The following is a 23,698-nucleotide window of genomic DNA, read 5'->3' as shown; positions in this document are numbered from 1 at the left end:
ATGAACTAGTTCCCTAATTCAAGAGGGTTCAGTGGTAGCTGTGACATCTCCGGAAGGGCACATGCTGGGTAGGCACACTGGAGTGGGAAACAGCCACATAAGATTTCAAATGGTGAGTGCCTTGAGTATCCTTTATGGAAGGATCAAGGTGGATAAGGACACTAAAGTTGGATGGGATAGCATTCCCCTTGCAGGTCGTTTTAAACAAGAAACGAACACAGTTATAACTAACAAAGTTTTCACAATGTAGCTAGTTTGAGATCAAGCAATTACTGTCAACCCTCCTTGCCCCCAACATTACTGAGCAAAAGGGGAAGAGGTGGAAAAAAAATAGTTCTTACGCCACTCCCAGAAAGCAAACCAAAGGCTCAGCACAAAAATCCCACAAGTCCAAACCATGGAAGTAAGTCGAAAAATTGAATGGTCAATAAGGAGAGACTGACAAGTGTGAATCAGATTAAATATGCAAAAAAAGATGCTTGTATTTAAATGTTTTTATTTCAACTAATGCTTTGCCACCATATTACATCATTTGAATAGCTCAGAATAGCAATATGATCTCAAAATATAGCAAACAGCTTGCCAAAGCAAGAGTACATTAACTCCTATGGATACAGCTCCTTCCTTCTTTGGTGACACCACTTCCTGCATATTTGTAAAAAATAGTTGTGTGTCTCGGCACTTTGCAGTTCAGATTACTTAACCCTGCTGTTTGTAACATTTGCCGTTTCCCTTCACAGCCGCCCTGCAATGTGTTATTCCCAACAGAATTTTAAATAAAAGAGTAATAGAAGTTTACATGCAGGATTTGTAAAAATTATTTTCTAGGTGCACACAAAATTGAACCAAGATGCGTACAAAAATGCATTCATTTTGATTCTCAGATTTAATGATGCCATCAGATGTCCACTACTGCCAGAGAGACTGAGTTTTATGGTGGTAGTCTCAAATGTAGTCTATCTTGAAAGACCTTTAAATAAAGGTAGCAAGAAAAAAAAATGCTATGCTTTATTTGTGAAGCAATCAAAATATTTGTTATGTGTATAAAAAAGCACCATGTAGAGAGAACACTGCAGGAAGACTGATCTTCAGAAATACAATTTTCTCATTTAACTTTATAAATTGTGCTACAGATCTCAGCTTCTTCTGTAACTTTATGGTTACAGAGGCAAGGAATAAAAGCTCAAACCCAGAACACACAAGATTTGACCACAAGACGCAAGTTAAACTGTCTTTTAGATAGAAAGTGAGATTTGTTTCTATTAAGATTCATGCCAACCACCTTAGCAACCCTCAGAAGAAAAACACGGAATATCTGAGAAATAGGTCCAGTGCAGCATTTTTTAAGATGCTGCTCTGATATGAATGCATTTCCGTGAGCACTTTAAATCAAACTTCCATTCTGGGAAAAGAGCAAATCTGTTGGTTAAAAACTCCTCTCCCTGAGAATGTTGTTAATGTTCTAGTCTTGCAAAGCAAAACTGAGAGTCCTTGAAACTTCAACAGTTCTTAGGCCAACAGCATTTCATCCCGGACACAGCTGATCGGCGAGTCATGCACTGGGGTGGAAGGTTGGGATTTTTGCACGTGTCTCAGCATCTTACACTTTCTTCATTCCTCGGCCCATCAAACAGGCAAACACGGTCATAACCATCTTTGGTTTCACCTCCACAAGGTCCTCTGGAAGAGCATATACTCTGGCTCCAATTCTTCTGGCCATGGACACCGCGTACCTATTCAGCAGTCAAGAGAAATGAGTACATGTAAACGTTTCAAATCCTCCCTTTACCTGAACTTGCTAGCCAAAGAGCCAGCCTTTGCAGCGTGATTTCAGTGATCACTAACACACAGTTTAACAACAAGGTATTAACTCCGATTTCAAGGTGTGATTGTTTAGAAATGGCAAGTAGATTTGTTTTATACATGCATTTTTAATGTAGAGCAACTGGTTTTAAAATAATCTTATTACAGAGAATTAGCAGTTTTTAATATACACGTTACTTGATATTTTGAACCTAAGTCCATTCTACAAACCGTTAATGAGAAAGTGTAATACATATACCTTGAGTTATTCGCTGCATATTTAATATTCCTTAGAGATAAGTAAATACTAACTCTTACTGGTGAACAGTTAAGTTTCTGAACTATCGCCTTCTGTTCATGCTCCTTGTGTTTGCTTTCTATCAATATTCAAGCAAGCAGAGTGCTGAAAGTTTGCTGTTACATTTATTACAGAATCTTAATGGAAAGCAAGTTTCAACTTTCCAGTTCAGTACTCCCACTGGAAACTTATTTTGAAGAAGACTCGTGCTGATCTCACCAGGAACCAGACTCACCATAGTGACCCATGTGTCTAAGAGTTCAAATATCAAATATTGAGATACAGGCCAAGTATTTATTAAATCAATCTGAACCAAACTGGAGAGAATCTGCTCTGTTCACAGGGCTATCTGCTATTGGAAAGAGGATCACGCTACTAGGAACTGTTCAAGCAGTTCTCTATTCCTTCCAAAAGCCGGCATCACAAGAAGCCTGCCCTTCTGATAGGCTAAGCGGGACAGTGTCACTGGACAGTCCCAGTATGGCAAAAGATTGAGAACACGGGTTTTGGAGCACACCCATCTGCAGCCGGAAGGCGAAGACACTTACATAGCATTATTCTGTTTGTCATCTTCTGATAAGTCCCCCGTCTTTACCAGATCATAGTTGATACAGCCAGGCTGTATGGCATCAATTAAATCCACCACTGCCAAGCTACTGCTGATAGTCTTGTCCTAGAAGGATACACAGTGACATACGGTGAGGATTCAGCAAGTCTGGCTTCCGATTCCACAACAGCGGAATTGATTGCGGAATGGGTAACAAAACTAAGGGTTTTTTAACAGTCACAAAATTATTACCATCTACTAATAATTAGTCCCCACAGGACCCTTTCCGAGCCAGTTACAAGGCCATATTACCATTATTACTCGGCTTAGCTGCGACAAAGTGCTTAGACTGTGCTAAACAAACAGTAACTGGTTTGCAGGCAGCAAATCTCCTCTCCCCAACAGCCTGCAATGGAGTTGCCCAAGTCTGTGGCCAACACTGCAGCACAACGCATTGCAAAGGAGATGCCAGTCCCCCTCCCACTGGAAAAAGGAGCCCTGTACCTTAAAGCTCTGAATGGAGGTTGACTTGCCAGCTTCTCTCAGTGTCCTGTTCACCCAGTTTACTATGATGTCATCATTTGCTTTCTGACCATCACCAAGGTCCTCGAGAACATTCAGGGTGTATCTGAGAATGAGTGGGAGACAGGTTCCTTACAGCGCAGGGTAGATATGGTTCAGGAAGAAAGCCATGGTCTCAATGCAGTATAGGATTCAGCATAGGGGTGGGTGGCTACTGAGCCAAAACAAAGCAACCTACAATAGCAGACCCATCTTGGGAGTCCTGACTTCAGCCTCTGCTCTATGTTACCTTTGGTGCACAAGGGAAGAGAAGGATTCTGTCTAACTTCCTCTCAATGTGCCCCACCAGTTATGACACCCTGAACAATACTGAACTGATCCCATGTATTTAGTCACTTTTTAAGCTGTGTAGTCACCATCAGTTCAGATGAAGTTAGTGACTGCACTGTGATTGACATGGGTAACACACCTAAAGCTTTGCATTATTAAAAGGGCAGATAAAATTCTTTAGAGCTAATCACAGAAATGTAGGGCGAGCTGTGGTTCTCAACCTGCCGCCCAGGTAACGCATATGTGGCCCGCAATGATAAATAGGGTGAGAATCACTGGTTTAACCCATTCTTAAAAACCTCCAATGAAGGGGACTCCACAACCTCCCTTGGAAGCCTATTGCTAGTGCTTAACTACCCTTAGAGTTAGAAACTTTTTCCTAATACCTAACCTAAATCTCCCCTGCTGCAGATTAAGCCCATTACTTCAGTGGACATGGATAACAAGAAGGTAGGACAATTGATCCTGTCTCTTTGCCCTTAACATAGTTCAAGACTTAGAAGATTCCTTCTCACTCTTATTGTCTCAAGACTAAAGGTGCCTCTTTTTAAAAAAAACCAAAAAGAACAAAAAAAACCTTCCCTCATAGGTCAGTTTACCTAAACATTTTATCATTTTGGTTGCTCTCCTTTAGATACTCTCCAATTTTTCCAAATCTTGCCTACAACGTGTGCCCAGAACTGGACACAGAACTCCAGCTGGGGCCTTACCGGTGTCGAGCAGAGCAGGATAATTGCCTCCTGTGTCGTATACACAACACTCCGAATCCATCCCAGAATGACACTTGCCTTTTCACAACTGCACCACACGTTGTCGACTCGTTCAATTTGTGATCCACCAGAACTCCCAGATCCTTTCCAGAATTACTCTCTAGCCAGTAATTCCCCAATTTGTAATTTTGCATTTGCCTTTATTGAATTTCATCTTGTTGAATTCAGACCAATTCTCTAATTTCTCAAGGTCCTTTTAATTCTAATCCTGTCCCTGAAAGTGCTCGCAACCCCTCCCAGCTTGGTGTCCTCTGCAACTTTTATAAGGATCCTCTCCACTCCAATATCCAAGTCGTTAATGAAAATATTGGCTAGAATACTGAATGTTATTAAGTGGCCTCATTTTATCTGTACAGTGCATATTTTCAGTTTTGTATCTTACTAGAATCATTTAGAGCTGGGTTTAAAAAGCAATTCTCCAGGAATTTATTACACTTAACTAGGTTTTTCCATTTAGTAAAGAATTTGTCATTAAGTTTTTCATTTTAGTGGGAAAAAATCCCACTTTGTTTCCTTTTTAAAAAAGAAAAGCGGGGGAGGAGGGGAAGAGGGAGGAGGCTTTTTACACCTACAATTTCAGAACAAAAAATTTAAAAGTTTCAAAAAAACTTTGAAATTTGTTGCGGTTCCCCCCCTTTTGGGGGGTGGGGGGTGGAAAGAGGCGCAAAAATTCTAAAAGTTCCGAGCTCTAGAAGTATTTTGTCAGATCTGCATCTATGGTCTGGCCCACCGAGAGAGGGAGAGCCGTGAGCATGGGATATACCATGTTACACTCCAATGCTTCATTCACAACGTTTCGATATTTTAAACAAGCTTTGTACCTCCTCATCAGCTGCCAGACTAAAGCTAGCGTCAGTGTTTGGTTTCCATCATTCAGATCTTGTCCACCAATGCCCACCAGAGAGAATTTGGCCGGATGCTTTCCCAAATCCACTGCATAGTTACAGTTTTCAAGCTTCACGCACAGGGGAAAAAAAATGTACAAGAACAAAAAAAAATTAGAAATGTACCTATAACGAGGCTTCCAAATGTTACATTTCTAACCCAGGCTTATTGTTCTTACCGTAACCTAAAGTTCTCACCTTCTTCATGTTTGCACCAAGCTTGGGGTACGGTGGCTTGTTAACCTTATTCCAGTCAACAGGAACTTTGATTTTTTCGTACAGTTGTAATATTACCAGTGCATCTTGCAGGTCACTAGGATGGATTAGCATTGGTTAGTCCTGGTGTTCGGAGAGTGAAGCACACCTTGACTTTCCTTAGGTTTACGTTTAACGTTATGATTAATTATGTTACAACAGTGCAAAAAAAAGAAGCAACCAACCACCCCAGAGTAAAATATCAAAAACTTCTCCCACCTTCTGACATGGGGAGATAAACCCTGGTTGTCATAAGGCAAATCTAGATCCCAGTGCACCTCCAGAGTGACTGGCAGCTAATATAGTGACTAGGCTTGCAATTTTACTGAGGAGCACCTGTTTTAGGTAGTTTTAATTTAAAAAAAAAAGAAAAAGACGTATCCAAGGCTCTAGGTGCCCTAACATATCATTAAACACAATCGAAGAGCTGAACAGGTTCAAATACCTATTTTACTTCATTTAAAATGTCAGGTTTCTTTTTTGGTCGATTAAGAACTGAAGATGCATTTGACTAAAAGCCAACTGCTCTAGTGGAAGAAGGATGCAGAAGACCTACCCATACAGGTGGTTTACATGTGGATTCACACCGAGAGAGTTCATCCAGTTACGGAAGGTCCTTTCTTCACGTGTCTCTCCTACGTTAAAGAAGACAGACATTATAGTGCCTGTACGGGTGCCTCTCACCAATCTGGAGAGAACTCTGCCTTCGGGACACCGAGCATCCCACCTGCCCTGACAGGAAGCTCTGCACTGGGTAGCTTATTTTTAAGGCTGAAAAACAGTTGCCTCCATAACGATTCATAAAGGACCCACTTATAGGGCAGCTACCTGGACATCTTTTCTCAATGCTGAAAGATCTAACTAGGATTTGGGAAGTTAAGGAGTTTAGGGTCAATAAAATGGATTGCGACGTATGCACCACCTGTCAGAGGTGCAATATCCCAGGTGAGAATACGCAGCAGTGAGAGTTTAACATTAATAATAAATGGCTGAGAACCAGGCAGCCCAGTACTTTCAGTGATGCCTCTGAAAGCAACGTCTCAGTGTTGCAGGTAACCCATCTACACATGGGTTCCTACCTTCCCAGCCTCTCAGCACTGGCGTGGGGGTTGAGCAGTCTTGTTAAAGCACATTATATGTGACTCTACATTCAAACTTCAGTGTAGAGCCTGGTATCTGACCCCTGTGCCAATATGCAAGACGGGTTGGTCACATGCACACGCCACATCTAAAATCCATTGGTAAACAGCATCACTGAAAATGAAATACCACAGTGCTGAATCTTTCGTTACTACCACTCTTCAAAGCCTGATGGCTCATCAGAACGCTAACAGCCTTTTGTGGTACAAAACATTTCCATTAGGTATTTTTCCTTCAAACATCATGATAGGAGAGACGTTTTATTACCTTCCAGTAGTGTCCAATCGATGTCCTGATTTTCCGGCTTGGTAAGCGCCGGATACCTGTTGAACAAATTTGCAACGAAGGCTAAGTTCAGTTTGGGATTACCACTGACAACATCGGCCGGGGTAACAAATTGTCTGCAGCCCAGTCTGTCTGCCTGCTGAAGCATGTATTCTGCTCTCTTCAAGTCATCCTTCTCCTGTGGGGGGGGGAGACAGAAGCATGAATAACCAGCAAACTCTGAGGATGTCATTCAACTATAAAAAGCAGGAACTTCTTCCTGACCACTGCCTTTGCTGGACTGAATACACAAGTCCGCCTGCTTTCAGGAGGCATGGGGCATTTACTAACCGGACTGAATAAAAACAAAGCAATGAACACATATTGTAGTAATGAGCCATAGCATTATGGACGCACTGGTCACCATCTACCCGCTTTGTTAGAAAGCTCCACTCTCAAGCTTTAGAGTAGCCAGCTAGAATAATAATTAGAACTCGTGATTCGGCATGTTCACTACTATATCACCAGGCATAAAGGCGACTGAATCCTCAGACATTTGGCTTACTCCAATTGTTGCACTGGCTGTTAATGCCCAGGTCTAAACATAGCCTCATTTAACTGTATACCAGAAATGTGTCTGTCTCTGTTTGCCCACTGATATCTTATTTGTTCAAAGTCTGACAATCACCAGATGATTAAGAGGCCATAAGCAGACTGCAAAGTCTATACCCAGCTTTCAGTTTTACAGCATAAGGACAAGGGAAAAAAACCAGACAAGACTTACTGAGTACTTACATTGAAACCAGACATGTTAATATCAATCTGCGGCTCTCCTTCTTTCTGCCCCTTTGGTGCAATTTGGTGGAGGAGATGGAAATAGGCTCTGGAATCCTGAAATGGATTAAGTGGCATATTCAGCTCTCCTACACGGTGCTGAACGCACACGAACATTACATGACAGACTCGGTTAGTGTCTGTACCTTGACTGAATTACTGAAGTCAGTGAGCTTGACAGACAAGCAAGAGCAAAGAGGGAAAGGGCACCACAGCAGAAATCCCGGAGGCATGAGAGGAAAGAAGAACAAAGTTAGAAACATTAAGCCAGTGTCAGAACCATAAACCAGCATTTAAACGGTCAGAATAACAGGTCAGTATTGAATGTTTTACACCACCACAATCGGCAAAAAAATGCAAGTTGGAAATCCTGGTCTTAAACAACTGCCTGCAGAGATCCAATAGGCAGCCCATATATATTGACCTCTAGAGTAGCTTCATACTCCTGATGCCAATTACCATATAAATTTCTCAGGCGTATAGGCACCTCCTCCCCACCTCAAATCAGAAAGGGATCATTCTGTAGGGCTACAACACTGCTAAAGGAAACCAGTACAGAGGAGACAGTGTTGTTGATCTTTTGAATACATGGAGCCTGAAGGTTTTTCTTGTTGTATCACATTTACACAAGGCAGGGTTTGGGTTTTTCCTCGTAAAGCAGATCCCAAGACAAGATATGAGCTTTGTGTATTCACATGAAGGTTTTAGCCATTCCAGAGATGATTTGGGGGTACAAACCTTTTGTCTAGTGGGAAGTGAAGGGGGCGGAGGGGAAGAAGATTCAAGCCTGAGCTTGTTTTTTTGAGAGAGAGCTACAGAACAAGAACTAAAACACTTTCCCTTACTGGGACCATGAAGTGTCCCACGAGATCCTACGAGCTGGGAGCCTGCACTGCGCAGAGCGGTCTGGGCAGAGCTCTTGGTGGAGTTTTCTAATTTTGAAAACCGGGGTGGGGGGGTGGTGGGTGGGGAGGTGGGTGTTGAAAGTTTCTGCAACATTCTCTGCACCCCCAGCCAGCCTTAGGCATCGATTTACTCCCTGCACCAAAGGAAGCTCCCTTTAGGCAGAAGAAAGTTTTAATATATTTTAAAAGTCCCATAAATCTCTTGCTTCTAACCCCCCAAACTGTAGGAATGTCCCTGGATTCCAGGCACGTTTGGAGCCCTTGCTGTATAAAGTGCACAAGAAGTCAGGCCCGGGAGGGCTGCTAGCTGGAAGGAAGCCACGAGACCAGCCACTAGCAGGCATTCTAGGAGACACGTCTTCTCCCACCTACCACCCATTTCAACAGGCCCCCTGTGAAGACACAGGACTAGATCTTTCTGCAGTGCCATCTCCGGTAAAGTATCAGTATTTGCTAACAAGAGTTAGCATTTCCATACAATTAACGAGCTCTCCACTGCAGAACTGGTCAAAACATTTGTTGAAATATTTCCCCATGTTTTCGGATGAGTTCTAGTCCAGTGCTTCCTACGGACCCTTGAAAACAGCTTCTGAAAGAGAACTGTCTTGAGAATGTGCCTTTTAACCACATGAAAGCGTCCTAGGGATGTACTGCTTCCCCGTTCGGGCAGTAAAAACCCTTCAGGGCTTTTGAACTGATATCTGCAGCTTTTGAAGATGAAGGCACCATAAACAACAAAGACACACCAGACTCGGTTTTATGGCTGGATAATCAGTACCAAGCAGAGAGGATTCAAGGGCAGAACCCCCGAGTAAGCTAGTCGCCATTTCTCTACTGTACGAGGACAGGGTCAGCTCTTATATTGAAGTAAAGCAGTCCTGGATCCTGCAAACACTAACAGGTGCTTCACTTTACCAACCTGAGAGTCCCCTTGAAATCAAACTCAGGGCCGTGAAGTTAAAAGCAGGTGTGTGTTAGCAGGATTAGGGCCGAACTGGTTAACTATGTAAGAATGCAGGAGAGAAGTGCGCGCGCGCACACACACACACACACACCCCACCCCAGCAACCTGGCTTAGATGCATCTGGCTGCTCCTCACAGAAGCAAAGCTCCAATTACCTTGATGTCGGAGCTGAAGTTATTGATTTTCTGCCACCCTGCATTTTCCAAATGGAAGTTTGCCCATCTCAGAAGCAGCTCTTCTGGGGATAGTTTCATAAGATCCTCCAAAGTCTCACCATCGCGAAGCAAGGCAGCCAAAGCTAGAAGAAAACAGACATGCATCAATACAGGGAAGTACTGGGTTAAAAAGAGGCCTTCTTTTAAGTTACAGTTAGAGCTGGCTGAAAAAGATTTCACCCAACTATTTTTGGACAAAAAATTACAGACCATATCAAAGTTTTTCCCTCTAATAATTTCTGATTCTGCCAACATACCTTGGTTTTTCCAATAAAAATAATTTTTTAAAAATCGTAATATTCCATATAGCATGTTTCTAGAAGGATCCCTCCTCCCCCCGAAAATACATACATTTGTTGATCAGCTCCAGTTAACAACCCTCCAGGTTGAGGCAATTTATCTAGTTTATTTGGTACATGCCCTTCCATTTAAAAATCAGTGTGTACGCAATTTCACATATGTTTTTCTGAAAAATGACAACAACTACAAATACACCACTGCTGTAAGTCCATTGCTGATGAGTGTTAGGGAGCAGAGTTGGAAATTCTATGCCCAAATGTTACTTACCTTGGTAGCGATGGGGGAAGGGAAAATGTAATAAAAAGGCAATCAAAGTCACACACAAGCCTTTCTGTGGCACGGTTAGTCCACAAGGATCCCAGAGCTTGTTGACTGGTGGGATCACTGGCACTGATGAGGCTATAATTCATTAGCAGCTACATGTGGCAGGTATCCCACAGCATCACTCCACTGTCACTGACAAGGGAAAGGAAAGCTAAGCTACCCTACCGAAAGGTGCCAGGGCAATTTAGGTGGTTGAAGATGGGAAACGGACAAAGTGCAGTTATTTGTGATCCAAACATCTTCTGAAGTCTCTCCCTAAGAGTCAGCATTTCAAGCTCTACCAAGAGAATGCCACTTGCCGAAGCACCAATGCCACTACCTGCAGGGACGGGCTCCTCCAAGTTCTGGCGTGCTCCAATTCTGTCTCACTTAGAAGAGTAGATGATAGCAAGAGTCCAGGTGCCATAACCACCAGGCGGCCAGAAATTTTGCTTGATTTAACATCCAAGCCAGTTTCAAGATTATGGTTTAAAGATTACACCTTTTATTTTAGTCAGCTGGCTACATATTCAGTAAGCAAGATCTGTCTTGTAACAAACTTCAACAACTGGAGAGGTGCATCAGGACATAATGAAAGAGAGAGCTGATGTACTTGTTCTTTGATGCCTGGTGTTTTAGAGCAGGGAGAACACTAGCCTCGATACTCAAGTGATGCACTGTGGACACTAATAGACCTGGCTGAATATTTTTCATTTAATCTTGACAAAAAAAATGATTTTGTGAATATTTCCATTTGGTTAAAAAAAAAAAAAAAAAGGCAAGAAACTGTCAGTTTGGGGAGGTTTCTGTCAAAAAGCCAGAAAAATTTAGTACAAAAAATCTGAGAAAGGAAGGTCTGCTTTTTGACCAGCTCTAAGCATCACACAATGATACCCTGTGATTTGAGAACATCTACTTGCAGATAGAAATACATCCAATTAATGGTCTATGGAGATTTAGCAGTTCCCCCATTCCCAGTCAGAAGTTATCATTGCTCAGAGAAGACATGCTCAGCTTGCGCTGATTTAGCCCAAGGTGGGTCCATGACAAGAAAACCTTGTCGCTATTGCTACCGTTGAAATGCACCCACACTACCAGCGCGTGCCATCCAGCCTATTCAAGCCAACTCCATAAAGTGCTGGGAGGGTTCAGGACATCTCAGTCTGAGAACCCAAAGCAGTTTCTTCACAATCAAAATCAGGGATAGGCAGCCTATGGCACACAAGCTGATTTTCAGTGACACTCACACTGCCTGGGTCCTGGCCACCCGCCCAGGGGGCTCTGCATTTTAAATTTAATTTAATTTTAAATGAAGCTTCTTAAACATTTTAAAAACCTTATTTACTTTACATACAACAATAGTTTAGTTATATATTATAGACTTATAGAAAGAGACCTTCTAAAAACGTTAAACTGTATTACTGGCACGCAAAACCTTAAATGAGAGTGAATAAATGAAGACTCGGCACAGCACTTCTGACAGGTTGCTGACCCCTGATCAAAATGATCAGTAAGAGAAGTCTCTTTGCAGAGAAGGGGAAGAAAATGAAGCGTAGATTGGCTGGATGAGAAGAATGTGGCATGAAGGACCCCCAGCTGAAAGGCAATGTCCCTCAGGCTGAGCAATGCCGCTGAATGACTCATTTCAAGCCTCATTCCCCCTCCCCACAGGACAGTAATGTGAGACAGTTTAGGCAGCGTGACCAGGGGCTTTGTCTTATATAAACAACCTATTACTCCCCACCTCCATCCCAATTCACACTTACTATCTGGTCACCCTAAGGTTAGGCTTGACTAAGGATAAACAATCATTTACACTTTGTTGCTACCTTCATTTCTGCTGAGTTCGATGTCGGCAAACAAGCCAATCTTAATAATCTGCCAGAGAAGCCCCAGCACCAGATGTGGTTTCCCTTCCCTCAGGTCCTCTGCTCCAATATTGACAACATGACACCCGATGGCGGAGGCAGAATTCAAGGCCAAGTTCAAGTTTTCCTGTAAACAAGACAGCTAAATGAGAGGTCTCAGTGCGGACAGCCCGGGGACTTCCCTGCTTTCAGTAGAAGAAACCTTGCAGTTTTATAGTAACTACAGCTGCATTCGACTCCAAGGGAGTTTTTAAAGGAACTCTCATCAAAGTGGACTGAATTAGACCCAAGGGTTTAATTTCAGTCTCTGGTTTTTAGTTTCAGCCTCTGAGATTAAGATTGGAAAATCAAAGTGTTCATTAAAATGTTGTGTGCACACACAGGTACATAGTTTGTGTATTCAACATGTATCAATTTACTATGTTGTGTATTCTAATACAAACATACATGCACACACACCTATCGACCTCCCTTAGCAGCATACACCTAGAGGTACGTAGACAGCTACAGTATTTCAGTTTTACTAAAGCCTGCGAAGGGGACCCTTAGCAGCTTTTAGCATTACATCATTCCTCTTGCCCTTATGAATATTTACAGAACATTGCCCTTTGCACTAAGATTTCCATTTAATGCACAGTACAGAGAGTCCTTTAAATTATTAAATACAATTAAAACTTATCTCTGCTCTGGACCAGAGTCACGAATTAATTCCATGGGTCGCTGTATTCATCTCCCCTCACAAGCCCTGCATGATTTCAATCTTTGTAAGAGGTAATGAAAGTCTATTGTACCTTACCTGAACTATAAATGGTGTGAGTTTTTTCTTGTTGATTGCTCTTTCGTCAATTGTATCCGGAACAGAAAGATTGATCATTTTACTGACAAAAGACAAAAATATTCAAACACCATTAAGCGTTTAATCCTAACACAAGTTGTTGCAAATAAACAGAATAATAATGAGATTTGATCAGATACTTTGTACTCAGTTGTTTAAAATAAAAGGTTTAGGTTTGTAATTTATAGTTAAGCCTGATGAAACTGTAAATACAGTAACAGCCATCACGGAACTAGCTCAGTTGCTTGAGTAAAAACACATGAATTATTCACAATACCGTCAGCAAACTAGCGAAGAGCCATTGTTCTGCTGTACATTCTAGAGTGAAGATTTCTTTTCTTCCAATTTAACCACATTATGTGGTTCAGCATACTTAGAAAGGAGAGACCTTGCTAATAATAAACATGAATGCCAAAATAAAAACCCAGACAGTGCAAACTTTCGGAAGAGATGGCATGTGAAGTGAATTCACAAAAGGCTCAGAATGGGTTTTTCTACTAGTCAGCATGTAGAGCAATGCTTCAGGCGTCTACTGGCACGATGAATCGAAGCAGACTTTCTGTTTTACATTATAAATTATTCCCCGCTTAGTCCTACTTTTGTATCACAGAGGGGCAGGTGTCAAAACAAGGCAGGTAAAGAATCAAAGTGAAAAAAGGCAATGCCTAACCTACAATAGATCTTCAGCCTTTTGCTACAGTGCCACTGGAATACCATTTCACTTTGCTTTTAAATCTAAAAGCCGTTTCTACAGAGTAAATATGTAGGCTGTTTGATGGCCCTGGAGAGTAGACTCCAAATTTTGCAGTGAACAGCAGAGGAAGTTTCCCTACTAATGGGTCCCACCTTAGTCCTAGAGCCTAATCCAGCTACCATTAGAGTCAATGGGAAGTAGATCAGGTATTCAGAGATCCTATTGCTAGACACATTCATCCTTAGCCTCTGTTGAGGCTTCCAACAAGGGACATGATAGTGATTTGAGATACAGGTATGTAAGGAAACTGGACTGATGTCAAAACATGCCCCCACAGGTCACTGTTACACATTTCTGTGCATCTATGAACGTAGCTGGGTTTTTGTAGGACAGACTTTTCCAAAGTCACTGCTAAATTTTGCTAATACAATAGCCAAGCCTCTGAGGAGGAGCAAGGAGAGGTAAATTACATTTCAAACCCAAAGAGAAGTGAGAGTCCACAGACAATATAGAACTCCAGTTTCCCCCACATCATCAAAGCCAAAGTGCTCTCTTGCAGTGAAAGTCTGAGGTGACTACATACCCCTTTTCACCTGGGCAAAGAAGTCTAGCCAAACATACAGGGTCAGAAAAGCAGCCTGGATTGAAGAGCCAAGTCCCAATGACAGGACTTCTGTAGGAAACAGACTTACGACTTACCATAGTACAATCCCATCTCCAACAGCTTTGAACAGGTCATCTGTATTTGGATTCATTGGAATAACGTGCCTGCAGTCGGGATCGTTTTCCAAGGCTTTGTTTATCCAGTTTACAAAGGCATATTTTTCTTCCTCTAAAACAAGTGCAATCGTAAAGCAAATGCAGGCTTTTTACAGCAGAGCAGACATCTGAACAGTGCACTGTAATTAGCGCACTACGTTTTCATTTTATTGGTCACAGGGCCCAATTTCTGCCAGAGCTCGGCAGTTCAGAGCCCCGGCACCTCTAGGCTCGGCAGTTCAGAGCCCCGGCACCTTTGGTTTGCTGCATCAGTTATGAATGTAAAAAAACAACTTGAGCCCTGGCACCTAATTGTTTGAGCCCCAGCACCGCTATCATAACAAACGAAGCACTGATTGGTCATAAAAGTCGAATTCCGAGCTTTTTATCTTCTGTAGTGGTAGAGGGTTTTCGAAGTTACAAGTCACTCATTGAGCTGGCTATAGTCAAATGCAATACGACTATATCAGCAAACTGAGAATGCTAGCAGGACAAATCTAAAAACAGGAACGTGGACATACTCAACCACTCAACTTAAACAGAGCTAATGTAGCATCACTTGATATTTAGCCTTGCTCTTCTTTCAATTTGACTATTCAGGGGAAAAAAACAAAAAACATATGAGCTTGTTTTCTGCCAGTTCATTAAACTTGCTAGTTCTAGGGTTTGGTCTGTTTACTCAAGAAAGCATTCGAATGTCAGAGTAATACCTGAATAAGAGTGTTGTGTTCCTTCACTGGAGAGCTCAGACGTTCCACCAATAGCACAAATTCCCTCTTTTCTGTTGATGGCTTTTCTGAAAGTTTTAGCAATATCACTGCTTTTCAGCTCTTGGAAAATCTACAGTTCAAAAAGTTTTCTTTAGACAAAAATTCATTTTTTGTAAACTGGAAAACACGTGTTTAAACAAACTTTATAGTACAATCAGTAAACATAAGAATGGTCTAGCAAAATAATACTGGATTTAAATTTACTATGGGGGAAAACAATGTGGTTCCATTAGATTTAATCAAATCAAGCAGTACAAACACCTGCTCAAATGGAAGCCTTAAGAAGCCAGTAACTTACATACATTTATTATTTTAGTTCAGTTTCAAGAGGCCACCAGAAGAGCTCAAAACTTCAGTCTGAAAGCAAGTACACATGCATTCTCCATGTGAGCAAAACAATTCAGAAAGCTGTTGCACAATTTTAACCAGTTTGCGTAAGCAGGTGTCTTTAGTTCATCCAGATGTGACTTTGTCCACATCCCACAGAAAACAAAAACCTGAGTTTTTTAAAGCACATCTGAGCAAGTGTAAAATAGTACAGCTCTAAGATGGACTGCAGCAGTGACTTTCCTACCATATTAGGCTATTGCGAGGTAACAAACTTTTCAACAGACCAAATCAGTACACGCTCTTGATGTTTGAGGTTAAGAGAGAATCTTCAGCATGGAAAAGCTCATGCTGGGATTTCTTTGCAGATATTAATGTACTGTCTATTGAGCTAATTATTAGGAAAGAAAAACTAATTACACATCAAGAAATCACCATCATCTCAGAGGTTACCTCTACCTATAACTATCGTAACTAATCAGCTGCCCACACCTCCACGTGCTCACCATTTTGGTCTCCTCGTGCTAGTCCCTGCTGAGTCCCACTCCTATTTGCTTCTCCATGTGGGCTTACAGCAATCTCTGTATCACACCTTGTATCTTCCATGAAATATCTGCCTAAGTGAGACTCAGCCATCCTCTTGGGGTTTTGACAATCATCCAGTTTTTCTGCACTCTTACAGAAAGCTTCCCAGCTGGCACATCCTCCTGGAAAAGCACCCAAGAGCTTTCAACTCCAGCTGCTGCTCCACAGAGGAACGCTCTCCATGCAGGACAACTTTGGCCCTTTCCCTGGTGCATTAAAGATGCACGGTGTCTTCTCGTATTTCCTTTCCCTCTGTACACAGTTACCAGGTACACACATTTCCCCCTCTGCCCCAGCAGTAATACTGCACCCTCTGCTTCTCTTGTGTAAGAAGCACAGGTTTGGCACTGAGGAGCTGAAGATAAGCCACGTTTCTTGTAACAATCAGGCCTTGTTCCCAGTGTGGCACAATTCCACACACCAAGCGGGAGCAGGAGCGTCAGTCACACACCGTAGCTAGCCTGCCACATCCTGGCTAACTCAAAGCTGCTACTTCAAGGATGCCTTATTATGGGCAACAGAGATTAACCAAGAGGGCAGCAGGCCAGTCTCTTGTCAGGATTTCAAACCCATCCAGTATTTTGGCTTAAATCTAATGTCTACTCCTGCGTGCAGCTCTCAGCAGCCTTGCTAAGCATTTCAGAATTCCAAAGGCAGCATTTGTGGGCACACTGAATGCAAGCCCAGGAGAACTGGGGTAACGTCAGAATCTCAGAAGAATGCTGGTTATGGAGCATCTTTCTCAAAGCCCTGAGGCCTGGGACTCTTGGTGAGGGCGGGGAGAGGAGGAAAGTGCATGTCAGAACATCTCTACCCAACCGTTCTCAATCGACTTCGACCCTCCTGAAGGGACTGACTTCCGTCTTCAGCAAGGGGCACCTACACCCATCACTGAAATGCTTCCAGTATTGTGTAGGTGTCAGACAGGCTCACACGGTGCTCAGGGCTCTGCCTGGAGACTCGGTGGCCAGGCTCAGGTAGGGCTCTCAGTTACGATCTCAGATTTCAGTGTCTGGGGCTCACGCTCCTTCCTGCCGCCAGTGCTCGCTATTTTTTTTAATATGGAGATATCCCAATCTCCTAGAACTGGAAGGGACCTTGAAAGGGCATTGAGTCCAGTCCCCGGCCTTCACAGCAGGACCAAGAACCGTCCCTGACAGATTTTTGCCCCAGATCCCTGAACTCACAACCACTGAGCTCTCCCTCCCTCTAGAACTTCTCTGTTCCTTACTGGTCTCAGCAATCCCCCTTCTTCTGGTACAACCTGTAGTGTGATCCTTTGGCATGGGCAGGACTAAGCATTTCTCTAGTGGCCCAACATATTCTTCAACGTTTTCTTTATCTGCAGCTCTGGTTGCAGAACACGACTCTAAGCCTGTCTTAACCGGGCAGCAGAGGGAAGCCCCCAGTAGCAGACTGACTGCAGCTAGCTGTGTCCCCATTCCCTGCTCCTTAAAGCCCTTCGCGCCAGAGACATGGCGGTCAGCACAGCATTAGACACCAAACTGAATCAGCCCCTGCTGCCACCAGGATGGGGTAGCACAAAGGTGGCATTCAGCAACATCGCCCCTCCCCGCATCGCTCCTGCACCAGGGACAGCTTGGCTGGACCAGAGGATCCAGGCTCCACGGGGTTAGGAGTGAGTTTGTGCCACAGTTCTTTTTATTATGAATTTGGAAACGTGCAGCCTCACACAGTGAACTATTCAAACGGACCCTTTTAAATCCTCTTTTACAAGCACTGCACTTCAGATGGCAGGTTTACTACGACCGTTCTGCAAACGGGTTTGAAAAGTAACAAGCTGCTCAGTAGATGAATTACTTTCGTTTTAATAAGTTACCTAGGTATTTTATTTGATTTTCCATGACCAATCAAGGAGCTGCTCCAGTACACTACTGTTGAAGTCATTCAAATGAACAAGGCTAGCCAACCCTTAATTTTAAGACCGCTTTTTGGCAATGAAATCTTGGTCAACCTCAGATGAGTCTTCCTCCGCCTTCATATTTTTTCTCCAAGTAATTATACTGAAACTGTAACATCCCTCTTGCTACACTTTAATAAATAAACTTCATAAGCAGAATTGTTGCTAAATCTGATGGTCTCCCCACAGAGGTTAGTTGCTGGTAGGAGAGCTTCATATTATTAACATACAAAATTATTAAACACTTCACTTATGTGAATGAGAATCTTTTAAATGTGTTCTAGTGCAAGTTAGAATTATGAACCAGTGCAAACTGACATTTGAAACATGCACCCAACATGCAAGTGCTCACAAACTGCAAATGAACTCCAACTTACTATTCTGCTCCGAACTCAAGAGTTCAGAGGGTCTGAAAATAACTGAGGAACAAAAAGTTGAAGCTAAGTTAAAAGAAATCAAGAGAAGTTGCACACAGAAACAGCTGCCCTTCTCACCCCACACATTCTGTGGCATTGCTGTCACAACATCACCGTCAGAGTGTAAAGAGGGTACAGTCTTTCAGAGAAAGCCTTTGCCAGAAATACCACACTTTTTCTGATCCCTTTTTAGAGTCAAAGGCCAGATTCTAGATTTGTATTCCAGATTATCCTCCTCTGCACTCCTCCTCAGAAGGGAAAAGCAGGCCAATGGTGAAAGTTAAATCAACCAGACCAGCACCTAGAACTAATCTAAGTGTACCTTATAAACGTGCCTCCCACCCTCATTTGTAACAAACAGAAAATTCTCAAGTGATTTGTAGTCACAAGCACTTGAGAGGTAAGAAACTTTCCTTTCCTTCTGCTCCACTCGTCTGGGGAACCAAGCATTCACTAGCCACGATCATAGAATCATAGAATCATAGAATCATAGAATTCAAGATCAGAAGGGACCATTATGATCATCTAGTCTGACCTCCTGCAAGATGCAGGCCACATTAGTAATCCAGGAACTAGGACAGGATTTAAGGCTTATCTACACTTAAAATTATCCCACTGGCGTAGGTAATCCACCTCCCCAAGGGCAGTGGCTGGGTTGATGGAAGAATTCCTCTGTCAACTTGCTGCAGTCTACACGGGGACTTAGGTCGGCTTAACTTCGACGTGCAGAGGTGTGGATTTTCCGCACCCCTGACCAACATAGTTATGCTGACCTAGCTTTCTAGTGGAGACCAGGTCTTAGCAAGATGCGAAGCGGCACGAGCGCATAGATCCCATCACATCAATTCTGGTTTGGGTTGGGGACCTAAACAGTGTTTGGAAAGATCAAGTCGATTTCAAGTCAGTATCTTCTGAGGTTTGAGACGTGAAAGAACCTTTCCCTCTACTCAGAAAACACCAAGTCACCCTAGAAAGGAACGACTCTTCAGACTCTCTAAGGCAGACAGTTTTCATACTGGGAAAGTTCTGAGACATTTTCTGCTCCATTCCTTCACACGTAACCCTGCTTTTTCCCCTGGGAAGGCCAGTACTTTGGTAGGAAAGGCTGGGCCTATTCAGACAGTGTTTCTAGAAGCACTAAGCATTAACTTCAAACGGTCTTTTAAAAAAAAAAAATCAAGCCCTAATAGGAAGTAGACAGTCTGTGATTGAGGTGAATGGAATGAGAAGTTACACCCATTATTATTGGACTTCATCTAAAGCAGTTCAGACTGTGTACTTGTCACAACACCCTACAGCAAAAACATGGTGAGCTCAATTGCAGGGAAATGCAGAAATATACTTACAAACACAAATTCTTCAAAGCTAATCTTCCCATCCTTGTTCTTGTCACTGTCAATCATAAGATTCTGAATGATCTCTCTCACTTTGTATCCTGGGAGAGGCAGATTAGCTTCCTTGAAGAGTTCATGCAGCTCATAATCACAAATGAATCCATTGCTGTTGAGATCTTTACATAAACGGGGGAAAGAAAAAAGGAGAGAATTGTAGAAATAAGTTAATCCTCCTGGAAGTACATCGCTGCTGTCACCAAAATAAATTAACCCCAAATCCCCCAACATGTTTTACTGAAATGTAAAATGGGTCTGCCCATTTGTTTTGTAATTTCTGTAAGGCACAGAGATGCGATGAGACTGAACATGAGATAAATATCCTAAGTAGTCTACTCATTTTAGATCCAAATCTACCTGCGTGTCACAAACTTGCTGTTCATAACTGTAAACTGGATTAACCAAGAATGTGAATTAAAACAGAGGGAACTAAAGAAAGGTTGCCCGCGCTGACAGGAGCAAGCTGGCACAACATCATGTTTTTTTGTGAGACCCCTCATTCCGTGCGTGACAAGGTTCAAACCCAGGACTTGAATGCAGTACCTCCAATGCATGGACTTTAAATTTAGCAGGCAAGCACAGGCAGTGAGGCACTGATCCTGCACGGACTAGTGGGCTTGACTTTACATGCTGCACATAAGCCAGCTGACTTCAGACTTGACTTGAAGGGGATTGCTCACCATGCACAAGGTTTTGTATTGCATAAGGCTTTGTAGCACCAGCACCCACGTCTTGTATAAGACTCATTTTAAAATATTTTCTGAGTAAGAATACACATCCTAAACACCCCCCTCTAGTTTAAATTATTGGTGTAAGATCCCATGGCTTTCCAAATCTAAAGAGGTTTTTTAAAAAATCCAATACAGAACTGATTAATCACTTTGGTAACATTTCCATTTATGTGAGCTGCCAAAGAGAGCTATGCAATGACATTTGGCTTGATAATCAGCTATCAAGTTATAGCACCACTGGATACTTAGTAATAGGCTTAAGTAAGCACCTACTTGGGTAAGGAGGAGGAGACCGGGACAAGAGACAAGATTTTCAGTTTATCTATTGCCTTTCATACAAGTGGATCCCTGGTATTTTACAGTCACACAATGCCATGTAGCAAATGTTTTCCCTGCCACTGAAATACAGGCATGTGTGGTGTTGTAGGTCAGAACTAACACCAACACACCACGCAACAGTTCAGGGACAAGAAACAACTATCCTGCATCCCACAGAAATCTTAAGAGTAGTTTGGATCAGCAGAACATAATTGTGCAATTTAGAATTTACCAAAGGTGCTGGGTCTAGTGCCCCCTACGGGTCTCATCTGAGATACTGCTCCTCCACCACCAGCAGCCCTGAGGGAGTGTTGGTTCACCTGCGGAGTGAAGAGTGCCACCTCCTGACTCACCCGCCATTCTTCCTCGTTGTGCACTGGTTCTCTTTGGAACCAGTTTGGAAGAACACAGCGTCAAGTGTACAGTGCCTTCACGGGCTAAGTCGCTGAGGCCAACAGCAGCCCCGCGTCGTTAGCAGACTGTGCCCTACATCAATGCAAGGTGCGGGGGAGAGAGGTTAATCCAGTTCCTAGGGGATGGGGCCACCTCACCAGTGACACCCTGGATGGCACTTGGACCAGGCCCGTATAGAAGCTGAACTGCTGACCATGTGGAATTAGGAGTTGGAAGGAAGGACTTCCCTCTCCAGGGCTGTCCACCGGCCTCCTCAGTAGCAAAAGAACCACTTAAGAGCCATAAGCACTCTCTGAACTAGCAAAGGGCCTTGGTCCCAGAGAAAATGGCTGAGACTGGCTAGCCTCCTAGAGACAGCAGCTGCTCTTGTTTGAGAGCCAAGCAACTGCCCCATCTCTCTTTCCCTCCTCCCCTCCAGGCATTACGGCTGTCGTCTTTCATTCTTTTCCCTCCACAGCTCTGCAGTTACAGCCACCAGTCACATCAGCTGTGTACTGCCAAGCCTGCCTCCCCCAGAGAGCTGGTCTGCTGCAGAAAACAGAGACCACAGCTCCTAGCAGCTCCGGCAGCCACAGGTATTTGCAGCTGGATTCATCTGTGGGAGTCACACATGTGAGTTCTTATGCCTTAAGATCAACAAGCACATCCTTAGTCTTCACTCCACATACCCTCTCCGGGAAGAGATCGGTGCTTTGACAAAACGTGCGTTCTAGTCACAACGCAGCCACCTTCCTACGAGAGCCCAGAATTTGAACAGCCTGCCCCAGAAGCAACGTCTGTCACTAGAGCACATTCAGATGCAACAAACAGAACCACTCAGAACTGATCCTGCTTTCATCTAAGACCCAGCCAAAAAAAACAATAATCAAGGTCAGTCTTTACTGATCTAAAGTAAATTCACAGGAAAATGAAATGCAAATGGTTTAATGGCAGGTGTCCCAGGTACCATAGTACAACCCTGTAGTCACTCCTAAATTCTTCCTTAAAATGTAATACAATCAAAAGTATTCCAAAGTGAATTACTAAAAGATTAAAATCCTATACACAACTGCAGCACTTACAGTAATGCTGACAAAATACAACGTGATTTGACCAAAGAGTAATTTTAGTGAAAAACACTGCTGTCTGGCCTCCAATTTTAGAACTTTATTCCAAAAATATAAGCTTACAAAGCAAGCTTTATTAAGCACAGCAGTCAGATGTCATCAGCAAGCTATTTCCCCTGGAGATAAATCACAGCGTCTTTCATTAAAATGTCTCATTGCACAAACTAGCTCCTTAATGCAGATCCTTTCACTGCCTAGAAGCCAATGAAAATGCCCAATGCATGAAGGAGGCAATTCACTCCTGTGCAGAGGGGCAGCTCTGGCCTTAAGAGGTACTTCAATTTCACCCCAAATACCTCCGCTAATCAGTGTAAGTCTTGGGTTCATAATGACTCACCAGAACCTTCTGCACTTGTGCCAAACAAGTCAGATGAGCCCAGAGACACTTGTGCAGAGTTTTGCTGAATCTTAAGCTAACATTTGTCCAAGTCATGACTGCCAACCATTGTCTAACAAAGGAAATAACCAAGTACGCCAAAAGCTGCCTACTTGCAGCTTTAAATACATACCTTAGCTAAGACAGGAGGGCAGTTGTGATTTTTATTTCTATTCCTCATTTGATTTCATTTCTGACACCTCAAACTTGTGTATATAAAAATTATTTGCGACCCAGGTTTTCTTTCCTACAGCAGCACTCTGTGTTTATCCAGAGGTGTCCCAGGACAGGTGACGAATGGGATTTCGCCTGATGGGAAGTTGCCTGGAAGATCACGAGGAAGTTTTACTTCCAAAGTCCCCAACCCTAGAGCTCAGGAAAGAGGCCATCCAACCTTCAGGGCTGGCCAGCTGCTTTGGATTCCCACCCTGAATCACAGAGGCGAAAGCCTTTAATGCCAGCTGGCCTTATTTGGAGTTCAGGCCTATGTCAGAGGTCCAGCAAATCCTCCTCTCCCCTAAAGGTACATACCACCCCAGGGATGTCACCAGCTGCGGGTTCGCCATGTTTTCCCCCGGTATTTCTTGCAGAACCGAACAGAAACCACCATTTCCACAATTAGAGGAGATACCGTAAGCAAGGACTGGCCACAAGAGGGACTAACTATTTTAGCCAGTTTGTTTCTAAAGCCCTGGTTTGCTCCTTTGAAATCCCATCCATTCGATACAAACTGCTTTCCACCTCCTTTCAGGTGCTTTCAGATGAAATTAGATTTACCTTTAAAAACAGACGGGAATAGTTTTACCAGAAAGGAAAGCTCTGCCCTCATAAGTGCTTTATTACGAGAGACATT

The 23,698-nt window shown here is 43.0% G+C and overlaps 1 protein-coding gene across 4 annotated transcripts in view; it reads right to left on the bottom strand.

Moving 5' to 3' along the window:
- Positions 1 to 479: 479 nt before the first annotated feature.
- PLS3 (plastin 3) overlaps positions 480 to 23,698 on the bottom strand; it is an 88,661-nt gene continuing 65,442 nt past the window's right edge. For all 4 annotated transcript variants that reach the window (XM_045029947.1, XM_045029948.1, XM_045029949.1 and 1 more), the window contains exons 4-17: positions 19,856 to 20,019; positions 15,201 to 15,330; positions 14,431 to 14,563; positions 12,999 to 13,080; positions 12,164 to 12,329; positions 9,672 to 9,814; positions 7,609 to 7,704; positions 6,817 to 7,012; positions 5,966 to 6,044; positions 5,353 to 5,467; positions 5,092 to 5,225; positions 3,153 to 3,276; positions 2,650 to 2,774; positions 480 to 1,733 (exon numbers count right to left, since the gene is read on the bottom strand). In XM_045029947.1, coding sequence (XP_044885882.1) covers positions 1,601 to 1,733; positions 2,650 to 2,774; positions 3,153 to 3,276; positions 5,092 to 5,225; positions 5,353 to 5,467; positions 5,966 to 6,044; positions 6,817 to 7,012; positions 7,609 to 7,704; positions 9,672 to 9,814; positions 12,164 to 12,329; positions 12,999 to 13,080; positions 14,431 to 14,563; positions 15,201 to 15,330; positions 19,856 to 20,019 — 1,820 coding nt within the window. In that variant the 3' untranslated portion in view covers positions 480 to 1,600. The remainder of the gene's footprint in view (positions 1,734 to 2,649; positions 2,775 to 3,152; positions 3,277 to 5,091; positions 5,226 to 5,352; positions 5,468 to 5,965; positions 6,045 to 6,816; positions 7,013 to 7,608; positions 7,705 to 9,671; positions 9,815 to 12,163; positions 12,330 to 12,998; positions 13,081 to 14,430; positions 14,564 to 15,200; positions 15,331 to 19,855; positions 20,020 to 23,698) is intronic.

This window comes from Mauremys mutica, chromosome 9, assembly GCF_020497125.1.
Source record: "Mauremys mutica isolate MM-2020 ecotype Southern chromosome 9, ASM2049712v1, whole genome shotgun sequence".
NCBI lineage: Eukaryota > Metazoa > Chordata > Testudines > Geoemydidae > Mauremys > Mauremys mutica.
Note: the sequence above shows the minus strand (reverse complement) of the source record. Positions and strands in the feature narration are given on the sequence as shown.